The sequence below is a fragment of the Anser brachyrhynchus genome, assembly GCF_964034855.1.
Source record: "Anser brachyrhynchus genome assembly, chromosome: 9".
NCBI classification, from domain to species: Eukaryota; Metazoa; Chordata; class Aves; order Anseriformes; family Anatidae; genus Anser; species Anser brachyrhynchus.
In genome coordinates, this window is record NC_137703.1 from 24636083 (window position 1) to 24649122 (window position 13040).

Sequence of the window (13040 nt, forward strand, 5' to 3'; positions counted from 1 at the left end):
GGAAAAATGCATCTAGACGTCTTTGATGTTTTTAGAGTATAAATTTAAGTGGAGTGTAGCTCACTGCAAAATGAAGCAAAACTTCACAAAGAAAAAACATGCAAGTTACTTTTTTCTTTTACAAACTCTGTGTTTGTTATATGTAACACATACCCCTCTGGTTCACTGTATTGAATGGAAATAACCGTAACTGATTCTTCATGCAAATCAGTCTCGGTTTAACATACTAATAACAACTTAGATGCATCTTGAAAAGAACCACTATTTATACTTTGGAAAGAAGATAACATGAACCAACTTGCATAGTTGCAGGCAATGCATAATCTCGGTTATATAGCACGTATAAGAGAATTGCTCAATTTATAAAAGACGCTTATGAAATACTAATTTTATTGTTCCAATTGCAATGTGATAAAAGAAATGCAACTAAGGAGGTAACAAATTTTTTTCAGACATACACAGCTTGTCCATACATGACTGATCTGGCACCAGCTTGTTATTTTGACATAAATAATATTATTTCCAAACAGGCATTACTTGTCTACCCTAAACCTGTCACCCTCAGAAAAATCTGATTGCCTACATGAGTAAAAGCCCCAATTTTATTTTAGCACAGACTAGAAACGTTCATTTGAAGTGAGGATGTACTGACACCCTTGAAAGCTGTTCTGCATTGCACAGCAACATGGATAGTACCTACTACCATATCAGTATTCCTATTTAAATTAGAGCATGCATGTGCCATCTTTACTGTTTCAAAAGGCAGAGAATTTACACAACTGGAATCACATACCAATTACTGCAGCGGCAATTTCCCATATTTCTGCATCTTCTGTGATGAAATCTTCCGTTTCTTCAGTCTCTGGAAAGTGTGCTTGGTCCTATCTTTTACTGGAATATCAAATCAAATGAAGGACTAGAGGCACTCTAGGGACTCATCCAATGCTGTAGCAAAGGAAAGTACTTGTTATTCCAAAGAGCAGAACATCAGGGACAACAAAATTATCTCTGGCAGTAACGACAAAACCTGCACCTTGAGCAATTTTTATGGAGTATTTGTAAGAAATGTCACCATGCTCAGCAACACATACACTTTTAGAGGAAAGCAAGCAAGAGGTTTTTTCCCCAGTTATCCAAATTAAAATAGGCCTCGAGAGGTGGCAGTGCTACACATCCAGTAGACCTACTTACTAGAAAGAGAACATTATCTTCACATTTTCTAAGACCAGATTATTAATTAAACTGTGCAAATTATTAAATAAAATGCATTTGGAATAGCGTGTATATATATATATCTATCTAAAGGTATTTTCAGATGCATTTCTGTTGTCACCATTACATAGGAGCCTCTTCCCTAGGCTTCGAGTATGAATCAAATTTTGTCATTGGCAATGCTAACAGGATTTCAGCTAATGGAATCTAGAAAAGCAAGATGCAAAGCCTGTATGCAATTCATGCTTTTTTTCCCCCCTTTAGGTTCCCTTAATTAGCTGTATTTTGTCAAGATGCACATACCCTTCCTTGTGCTTCAAACTATTTTTCATTTTACCCATTTTCTTAGCTCTAGAATTTTAAGAAGTTTTAACATCATGTAAATATTTACCTCAGTGTCTTTGGTCAGTTTGCTTTTAAGAAAGAAACAGCCCACTAATTTCTATTTGTCCACTGGTTATACAGCCCACATAGCTGATGCTTTAAGCCTTGCCTGGAAAATTAACAGATGACCTAAAATGAAAGGCGATGAACTTTCGGCAAATTTTGCTGCAGTAATTTACCATATGATAGTTCTTGGCAGTTCCTCCTGTCCTCCTGACACAATTTACCACTCTCTTGAAGTCAACATACAATCACAATACATCGGTTAATCTAGCATTTTAGCTTTGCAATTGATTTGAGTTTTGGGCAGTGATGGGATAGAATCATAGAATATCCCGAGTCGGAAGGGACCCATAAGGATCATCTAGTCCAACTCCTGGCACCACACGGGTCTGCCCATAAGTTCAGACCATGTGACTAAGTGCACAGTCCAATCGCTTCTTAAATTCAGACAGGCTTGGTGCAGTGACCACTTCACTGGGGAGCCTGTTCCAGTGTGCGACCACCCTCTTGGTGAAGAACCTCTTCCTGATGTCCAGCCTAAACTTCCCCTGTCTCGGCTTAACACCATTCCCACGGGTCCTGTCACTGGTGTTTACAGTGAATAGGTCACCTGCCTTTCCACTCCCCTTTGCGAGGAAGTTGTAGACTGCGATGAGGTCCCCCCTCAGCCTCCTCTTCTCCAGGCTGAACAGGCCCAGTGACCTCAGCCGCTCCTCATATGTCTTCCCCTCTAGGCCCTTCACCATCTTCGTCGCCCTCCTCTGGACACTCTCCAACAGTTTCATGTCCTTTTTGTACTGTGGTGCCCAGAACTGCACACAGTACTCGAGGTGAGGCCGCACCAGCGCAGAGTAGAGCAGGATGTCTCTTAAGCAATTCCACTCTTGCTAAATAATCCTGCCCTCCCACTGCAAACTGTTGTACCAATACAGCTGTTCTTGTGGCTCCATGGCGAACTCATCAGGCTGAAAAATAACATGGCAAAAGTTTCAATCAGATGAACTTCTTGATACATTTCATAATATGGTAATATAGAGTCTGGCACAATCAAGTGGGAACAAGTAACGAGCGACTGGTTAAGCCAGCCCTTTCACTAGAGAACTGCACATCAAAACCATGCCCACATACATTAGGTTTTGCATTCAAGTGCCTGAGTCACAGCAGTCCCTCCGTTCCACTGACTCTGTGACAGAAGTAACCCTTGACAGAGAATGAGGTGGACCTTCGGACAAAATTTTAAGCCACCCACCTCTTAAATAATTTATTTACCAAAACAAGTGAAAAAATGGTATACTTGTTCTGTTACTGACTCATTATTTGCCTGTGCTTTAAAATCTGCTTAAGCAATGCCTACATTTAGGCATGTGCAATGGGTATATACGAGACAGTGTCTATCATCATCTGGGTGTCTCTTAAAACTGTGGTGTAGGCTGAAAATGACAGAACTGTGAACAGCCTTGAAAAAATAAGAAATTATATGCATGTATGTGTGCACACCATTTCTACATATCTATGAATAATCGTCATTTGGACCTAGAAAGTCCAGGGCTGAACAGCTCTTTAAAAGAGTGTTGATTTCAGAGTTTGGAAATTCAAATGAAAGACTAAAAATAAAGAGGAAAATGACCATCAGTGAGGCTTACATTAGAACAACAGAAAGGGTGGGCTGGAGGACAGAGGGACGAAAAAGTACTTAAGAACTGTTGCCTCAGTAAGACCTAGCCACTTAAAAAATGGAATAAAAAGAAAGAAAGCAAAGGGAAGCAAAAGGAAAAAAAAATCTAAAACCATCACAGTATGGTTTCAGTAAACTCAGAGGTTCCAGCAGTCTTCTATTTACTCTGAGTTAAGTTGCAATGACTGTTAGTGTTCCAGCTGTTTCAAAGTAGTATGTACTGGAAGAAACATCAGGAGCCAGCATTAAGTGTCACAGTCCTACCCCAAACTAGCGCTAAATCTAAAGCATGCGTAAATTGCTTCAGAACAGATCACTCACTTGCACTGGAATCACAGTTCTTGCTTCGACCTTTACCCCCAAAATGCTAAAGGCTTCTGACTTGGAATTTTATTGCTATTGTTAGCGGCACAGAAATCACATGTCAATTTTTGATTGCCAGCCTTTGTCTTTCTTCCCATTAGGCAAAATAGAGGTCTAAGGGTGATTATCAACTTTCATAAAGCAATGTTGATGCAGTAAGGCTTACTGACCAAGTTTTACCAGAAAAAAAATAAGAAGTTTTAATGAAAAATGCTTTCTCTGTTCTTTAAAAGAACAGGTTTATTGTTTGCACTTGGCTTGCAGACTACCTCTGTTATCTTGGAGTCATATTATCTCTCAGAGCAGAAACAAAACAGGAAGTTTTTTTGTAATTACAGACAAGTAAACACCCCCACAAGAACTTGCAGCAATAAGGAACTGTTGGAACTATGGATTCTTTTGTTAATAAACAACAGCTACTTACCTCATGACATCTGATTCCTCCAAATACTTATCAGAGTCTCAATATTCATGGGTCCTCACACCTGAATTTGGATTCTTTTGGCCAAGAATTTGTATTCAGACTGCGCTTATGCCCTTGAGGTCAGTGTCCCTTTTCCAGAGACAGAAAGAGAAGAACATAACTGTCTCTCACTAGTAAGGAAGGCTGATTATGGAATACATATGGAGATCACATCTCAAAAGAACAGAAAAAAGAAAGAGAGAGAAATCCCTTACTGTACATAACCATTCCTATATTGAGTTTCTTCACTCTTAGGGATCATCTATATAGTAGATCAGATGAACTAAACTAAACTGAACAAAAGTCACTTAATTTTTGAATGGGAGTGTCTATGCGAGATTTATTATGCACAAATTAGTATATTGTGAAGTTATCCCTTTACTTCTTTTCATTTTCTTTAGTGATATAATATGACCCGAATGTATATACCAAGCCCTGACTGTTCTATACAGAATACAGGTACACAAAGTTACACAGTTCATCACGTTATGAGTATACTCCAATCTTTATACTGTATTCGTTTTAATCATGTTAATTCACATAATCTGTGAGAAGGAGAATAACACCTGTTGCTGTAGTAGGCAAAAGACAGATCCTAACCAAATTCATAAGTCACAACCGAAGGTACTGAAAATTAACTGGCACGACTACAGTGTTCACTGTGCTTTGAAAGGGAACAATTTTGAACATAACCTTAGAGACAAAGAAATCCAGCACATTATATATATATATATATACACACACATATACACACAGTACAAAGGCAAAGGGATTTATTTTATTTACCCTTTCTAAAATAAGATTAAAATCTAATAACATTAATTCGGCAGTTGTTTTAAAAACCTGCTATTATTATGGAGAAATCTAATTACAAAATAGAATTTGCCATGTCTTTCTTGAAGAAATTTAAACACATTACACTGTCTTAGTACAGTTTGCCATTATGTTTCAGTCAAAAGCCTTGTTACAAATGAGGTACCTATCCTTACTCTATTTTAGCAGAGATATCAGCATAATATTTTGCTCCAGATACACAAAAGGGTTTCACATGAGGTTATCAAACACTTCCAGGCACCCATTATTCCTCCTATTTTTCAGCTGTCTTCACACCTTGATAAGAACCACTAAGACTGAACTTGCTAGAAAGTACTCTTACTGCCTTTACTTAGCTTTATTTTATTTTATATCTAACAGGTGACAGGTGCTAAACAATTTTCAGAAGATCACCATCTAGTTAAATGCTTTTGATTGCAAACTGACCAACAGCCTTTTTAACAAATTACGTATCTTTAACTGAATAGTAGTTGAAAGCCATCAAGAAATAGCTCACAGGAGGTGGGCAGTCGCTGCTTCTGAGAATCACAAAACTTGGGCTACATGAATTTGTATCTTAAAATTTTGGTTTGGAGCATACAGAAGTTCCCATATAGTATTTGAAAATAAAACAGTGGAAATAAGTAATGCTTTTTTTTTTTTTTCAATATTTAATCCAAGCAGACACAGACACAATTTATAAAATTATTCTATTGCATTAAAGTTTTATATAGCATTTAACTCTTATGAATGTTTTTCCTTCAGTGTATCATATATTCATATTTTAAAATATCTTTGCACAGTCCTTTCTGCAGCTACATGCTAAAAATCTGCAAATGCACACTAACACTAAACAGCACAAAAAATACATTCTGTATCCATTCATATGCAAATTTAAAACATTTCACTTGGCAGATAAACAATGAGAAGTTATTTTAAAAAAATCAGAAACTACAAAAATGTGCACATAAAAGTCTTCCCTTTTGGATTTTTAGTAAAATACTGCTCTGTATAAGATCTAATGAAAAATTCCAGTGCTTACAAAATACTTTATATCTATGAGAAAAACAAATGCTTAAATTTATACCTGTATGAATTAAACATAATCACCTCATTAAAATATAAAACTGAAATCATAGGGGACATGGCATAGGTCAATGCAGATGTCATATGTACCAGGACATGTAGAACTGTAATTAACTGGGCACCAGACAGTCAGTATCACAGAATATATATACTAAAACCCAGGGACTAATACAATATGCAGCAGCTACGGAATTAAGTGTTTAACCAGCTACATATATTAAATATAGCAATTCTACCAGAAGAGAAGGAGGAGGTGTTAGTCTGAAAACAGGAAGTGATTAATAAAAATTGCTGTTTTTACTGGTATTAGTGGTATAGTGTCCTTCATAACTTTTTTTTTCCAAAATCTGCATAAATTGGCTATCCAGATATAACCAAATTCTGTATTTTAATCTAAGTTCAGAAGTAAAACCACAACACTTTAGCGATCATAATGACCTTAAGTTTATGACGACACCCGTGGTGAAGTTTAAAGGAGACTACAATCTGGAAGATCAGGTGATGCATGAGAACCTAATGCACTCTAATCTCCATCACAGTAATTTCCGAACAGATCTTGTCTCTGATGAGCAGGCAATCCATATAGGATATAGGGGACTAACAACTGTCTCTCATAACAAAATTTCATATAAACACTTCTGAAATATCAGCATGTCAACATCCTGTCAGTATCACATTGTTAATGACAATAAATCACCAAAATGTAGAACTTGTCATTCGTGGAATATATGGCTTTAAAACTTCTTGAAACTACGTGGATATAAAGAAAACAACAAAATCAATGTATTTTTAAGACTATATATAGACTATTCTACAAGGTTTGTAATACTAAGTAAAATGAAGTAAAATTTCTTGGCCCTGTTTTTACCTCTATGATCCTTTTTATAGGGTTTACTGCTCATTTTGATATATTAATATTTAAAAATCCCATACAATAATAATAATGTGAAAGTTGAACTGAAAGAAAGTCTACAGACTTGCAGAACCAATATGAAACCTGTCTGGAAACAATAAAAATGAATCACTAGAATGTTATTTATTTCTAAACTGCTGGTTTTAAAGGAAAAATATTTTTCCTCAAACAGATTAGAATTAAGCCAAATGAAATCTAATAAATGTCAGTAAACAGCACCAACTGAGGCTTCAAATTCTTAAACTGAAGAATTCTCGTTAATGTAAGAACAGTACACGTGGGTAAAAATAGTACAGGTACCTCTGAGCCTTCTCTTTTTCTACATGAACTACACATAATGTAATTAGTTCTTATGACATAGCTCCCTCCAAGAACACAAGTCAACTTTTTGTTATGGAACTAACTGTAATAAGTTTCTAATAACATAATGACAATTTTTCTACATAGAACTTCTATTGCAAAACCAAAAATAAATACTAAAAGTCGCCTAGCCACAAAAAAAATAACACACCATACAGAAGGTTTCAGGGTACACTGGAGGGAAGAATGGACTATGAGTAAGCATAATTTTGACAGCCATACTACACAAATGGACATCTTTGAACTCCACTCATCTTATTAAATTTCAGGATATCACTGGCATTTTAGGGGGCTATGTAGATATCCATGTTAATTTATCAACAGAAAACAAAGAAATTGTCAATGCTGCTAGCTTAAAAAAAATAGAAAAGAAGTACTTTACCAGTGAGGTCTCTACTTTTTAACTATGTTTTTATTCAATACATCCTATAAATATATCTCCTGGAACGGATTCTGCATCAGCAACCACATCTTGACACTGTAGTAGAGATATAACAATACCTGAATTTTTAAAGTTGTAAAATTGTTGCCCCCTGGCATAAAACCTAGCAGTTCATAATTACAGCGAATTTGGCAGTTCTGCTGTAGCTAAGTTTTAATCACACTGATTCAACTCAATAGGACCTGGAGATCCAATATGAAAACTGCACTTAAATAGTTTTTCCTTTTTATCTTATTACACTATTTAAAAATAAGCTAGAATACAAAGTGTCATGCTAAGCAATGTTTGATGCCCAACTTATTACTGCTCCATATCCCACTCAAAAAGCACAGTGATTCTGAATTAAGGTTGCCACTGTTATTGCTGCTTACCCAGTATAGTCTGTAAGCCACTGTTCAGAAACCTAGGCACAATGGATGGCATGGTAACCTTAACTCAGCATTTCCTGCCTCTTCCTGATTTAAGTCAAAATAATTAAGTTTTAACATCACTTTCTGTTTTTGTAACAACCTGAAATTCATAGCAAATAAAATGTATTTTGTTCTATACTAAACGTAAAGTGGCTGGTCTTTTTAATAGAGCTTTCTGATTTTTTTAAATGATATAACATAACAGTGGGGGGAAGAGTTAAAAATAAAATACACCTAGCTACCATATTTATTCTGAAGATTTTGGTGCGCCAAAATTCACAGCCAGCTTTCTTGGCTTTCGCTTGCTGGAAGTGTTTGGTGTTGATTTGTTATGAGGAACACTTGGAGTAGCCATATTGTCTTGAAATGAAACAGTGGATTGAGCAGCTTGAGGAGATTTTAAAGGAGTTGAAGAGCTATCTTGCTGAATGTGGTCAGAAGACACTGGCTGTTCATTCTTTAGTGGTGCAGCTTGAGGGGAACTCTGAAACTCCTTGAGCTCAAAGTTTTTCTTGCTAGCAGCCCTTTTTTTAGTTACCTTTAAATTAAATAAATATTATTTAACAGAATGCATTCTTAAAAAAATTGCAAATATTCCACTACTAGAAAACATGCACACAAATTTTAAAAACAATTTCCTAACACTAAACAGTGCTTCACAAAGGAAGTGTCATTGTATTCACCACGTAGGTACATTTTTACATGTAGAATATTAAGACAAACCTGCCAAACTTACCTGCAGAGGTATGAACTGGTTGTGAGAACCAACTGGTATAGTTCCTGCAAGAGACATGTTTCCTGGATAGGAACCAGGATAATAATGTTTGCTATGAATAGGCACTGGAGCTCCCCAGGACACTGGACCGAACATGTGGGATGACGGGGGCATCATATTAGCTGTGAAAATTAACAACTTTTAGCAATCTTTTCTCATGAAGAGCATACCAACTCACCAAAACCCAAAGTCCCCTAATGACATTTGTCTACACATTATCTTTCCAATAAGGCCTTATTTTCTTCCTATTTGTTTGAAAACAGGTAAGTATTTATTATTAAAACACACACACAAAAATAAACTAGCCATCAAACAGTTCCGCTTTTACAGAACTTCACCTAGATGACAGCACTCTAAAGAGCACTAAGTCACCGTGTCATTGTATCTGCATTTCAGAGCACACATAAGTTCGTTTGGATCTTCGCATCCTTATCCAAGTGAACTGTACTTGTCAGGGGAAGTTCAGATTGGTTATTAGGAAAAAGCTCTTCATCGAGGGGGGTGCTGGGCACTGGAACAGGCTCCCCAAGGAAGTGATGATGGCACCAAACCTGCTGGAGTTCAAGAAGCATTTGGACAATGCTGTTAAACATATACGGTTTGACTTCCAGGTACTCCTGTGCGGAGCCTGGAGTTGCACTCGCTTAAACTTGTGCGCCCCTTTCAACTTGGGATGTTCTATCATTCTGTCCTTTGGGAAAAAGTCAACGACAGAGAAACACTCCAGGGTGGAAAGACGTAGCAGCTGGTGTGTGGGTTACTAGGATACTACCAGTTGTGTTGACTAATTACCAGCAGTGAACATGAGCCTGACTAGAAGGCAAAATACATGAGAACCAAAAATGCCACCAGGATTTTTAATAATTTTTCATTATTTATCAGGGTAACATTTTGCAGTGTACAATGCACCACCTCACTGAAAGCTGATTCTGAACAAATAAAATCACTAATGCCTGGATAAACATATACTTGGAAAGCAATAAATCCACGTGAAATAAAATAAAAGAAAAATCAAGGCAGAGATTTCTTCTCAATCCTGGACTGCTGCTATCAGCATTGAACTGATTACTGCTATTTTGAAGGAAAAAAAGACAACTAACACTGAATGGACAAATACATTACTGAGGAAAAGAAAGAAGAAAGTAATTGGGAGATATGTGATTCTCTGTATTGAATTAATTTACATATTGACAAGAAGAGGTTCATGCACTGTTTTCAAAGCCGTTCAGATGCACAACTACATACAGGAAGACCAAAAAACAGCGCTTTCTGAAAGGGACCCATTTCCATATAAAGAACTATTACAGCTACAGGCAACCATGACAAGTATTTGAATTGTGCACTCATCAAATGCTTACCAGGGGGTTGTGTAAAGACTGGAGGAATAGGTCCAGGTGGTACAGGAACTCCCAGTGGTTGATAATTTGGAAACACAGGTGGAGGGGGAGGTGGAGGCAAAGCGAAGTTCACTCCTATAGAGCTCTTTAAAGAAGCAAATGATGGATTACAGACAGACCCAGAGCAAGAGAGACAAACATTTTAGAAGATCGCTTGCTGTCCTCACCAAACGCTGTAAAGCAAAAAGAGCAGCTTTCTCCTTTGCTTCAGCTTCAGAATGACACTGCGGTCCATGAACCAACAATCCATTGGATAATTTTATGTGACAAACTGTCATAGTCTAGAAAAATAAGAAAAGATTTTTGAGGGAATTTGTACTACAAACAAATTGCAAGACAGAAATAAGGTTTTTATTGTGTTTTTGATTTGAAAAAAAGGGGGGGGAACTAAAGCATATAAAGTTTATTTTTAGAGGGATTTCCATACTGAGTTCAGATGTTTAATAAAGAACAATGGAAATAAAGTTGAGAACTTTAACTTTTGCAGAAAACAAGCCTCACCTGTGGTGTTTTTACAAAAGAGAAATCTGGTTGCGACATTCCAACAAGAGAACAAATACGAGAAAGCTCAGAAACCGGAGTAGACATTGCAGGCTGTGGACCAACAAAAGGGTGACCTCCAGTTTCCAGTGCTGGTGTATTCTGAGCACCTCCAGTACTGTGAGGTTTGTTCATATAAGCAGCTGACCAGATTGAAAAAAAAAAGAACAAAAAGTTGTATCACAAATATTTCCTGTAGTCAAAGGATAGCAACTTTGTTAGTAAGTGAAGATATAACATTTTTTTCTCGTATTTTTGTATCTGATCAAAAAACATAGACTAGGTGTAAAGAGATTCTTAGTTCTAAATAAAGAAATAGAACTCAAAAATAAGGACATTTTATTATTTTATTCTGAAAATGAGTTCAGATCTTCGCATCCTTAGCCAAGTGAACCGTATTTGTCAGGAGAGGTTCAGTTTGGTTATTAGGAAAAAGCTCTTCACTGAGAAAAGACTGAACCATTAGCTAAGTATGTTCTAAACTGTCACAAGGTGAAGCTCTGAGCTATGCTGATGTATAAACATACCCATTTTTTTTGGTTGTCTATATTGCAAAGCAGCTCTGTGGCAATCCTGTCTACTTGGGGGAGCAGGAACATCACTAACTTGGGATTTCACTTCATTCCTCATTTCCATGTCAGAGCCGTCTATCTTCAAAATTTCTTTGAGCATCTGCGTTCCTTTCTTTAAAAAGAAAATAAACCATTTAGGTATGTGACTGTGTTCAGATGAAGCTACCTTCTTACTTAACTCTGAACATCATAATTAGAAACAAAATCTGCATTTTTCTTTTCCCATCAGTTACATTTTTATCAAAGCACAGTTAACAGCACCTTAGCATAAACAAATGTGTTTGTTAATTTTCTTTGAGAATAGCTAATTAAAAGCTCATCAATATGCTTAAGAAGACTGTATGAGGTTTCACTGAGTTTCCTTAAATAGAAGAATTGATGCTAAGACAGCAGATGTTAAATTGCTATGTAATGATTCCTGCAGTATACAGACCATAGCAAATGATTGTGGTGACAGATGTTCTTCATTTATAGCTCTTGCTTCCTTGGAATAAGTCTGCACTTCATTTTCTTTGGAAATTTTCAAAGCAGCTAGAAGACTTTCAAGATCATTGTCCTTCTTAAAACAAATTCAAAAAAAAAGATACATCAACTTAGTATATTACAGATGCAAGAGGAAAGGTATACTAGTTTGAAATTGATATTATGCTCATTCAGGCTTTTTTTTTTCCTCTGAGTTTGGGCATATGACAGCATGTCTTGTTAGAGTGTGAACAGATATCCAGAGATTGCGCCAAGTTTTGCACATGAAGTACAAGCAGTGACCTATGAAGAACTGATTTAAACAATAACCGAATTATTCCAGTTTGTCTTGTATCTGTTAACAACATGAATTTGCACACACGTAAACAGGAATAAAGTCAGTTAGAAACTGATGTTATTCAAAATACACAAGGAAATCAACACCTAGATCCTACCTTTCCACCTGCACATGGACCATCAACTGCTGCCTTCTGCATGACATTGGGACTTTCATTTCTCTTCAGAAGTTTGACATTATACTTATTCACACCTGCAAAATTCTGAATAATACTGCAGCATTTATTATTGAACACTAACACGCTATTACTCATTATGATGCAAACAAATTAGAAATGCAGCTGTAAATAGATTTCACATTCTTAAAAACATTCACATTAAAAAACATTCTTAAAACATTTCAGTAAAATGTGTTTTCCCATTACATTAAAGTTTTTAGACTGAGAGGAATAGGAAAAACACTTAGTATCATTGTTACATTCTTAAGCTCTTTTCCTCATTTTCTGTAAAATACCTCTAAAAAAAATTCTCCAAAATAAAGTTTACATATTAAAAGAATCAACTAATATGCCCATTAAAAAGAAATCTAAAATGATTAATGTGATCGGAGTAAAATGAAAAGACAAGAATACATTTACTCAGGATAGAAGAAATTACCTGTTTGTTTGGTACTTTATTATGTGGCTGATTTTCATCTCTTGTCACTTTGGAATCTTCTTTAACTACAAATAAATCAAGAATAAGAATGTGTATTATCTTAATGCTCTTAAAAACCATAATAAGAAACAAGATTTAAAAAAGCAAACAAAAAAAAAACCAAACCCAGAAAACTCCATACAAGTACAGAGAGTCACGTTAATTTGAATGTTTGCA

The 13040-nt window shown here is 36.1% G+C and overlaps 1 protein-coding gene across 3 annotated transcripts in view; it reads right to left on the reverse strand.

Annotated features, from left to right (window-relative positions):
* Window positions 1-4858: 4858 nt before the first annotated feature.
* The window catches only part of XRN1 (5'-3' exoribonuclease 1), a 37001-nt gene continuing 28819 nt past the window's right edge, over window positions 4859-13040 (reverse strand). For 2 of the 3 annotated variants that reach the window (XM_080605269.1, XM_080605267.1), the window contains 9 exons: window positions 12825-12889; window positions 12326-12430; window positions 11842-11967; window positions 11364-11520; window positions 10798-10979; window positions 10464-10577; window positions 10258-10381; window positions 8861-9021; window positions 4859-8662 (listed from right to left, as the gene is read on the reverse strand). In XM_080605269.1, the coding sequence (XP_080461395.1) occupies window positions 8372-8662; window positions 8861-9021; window positions 10258-10381; window positions 10464-10577; window positions 10798-10979; window positions 11364-11520; window positions 11842-11967; window positions 12326-12430; window positions 12825-12889 (1325 nt within the window). In that variant the 3' untranslated portion in view covers window positions 4859-8371. The remainder of the gene's footprint in view (window positions 8663-8860; window positions 9022-10257; window positions 10382-10463; window positions 10578-10797; window positions 10980-11363; window positions 11521-11841; window positions 11968-12325; window positions 12431-12824; window positions 12890-13040) is intronic. The other variant, XM_080605268.1, reaches the window with a different exon arrangement.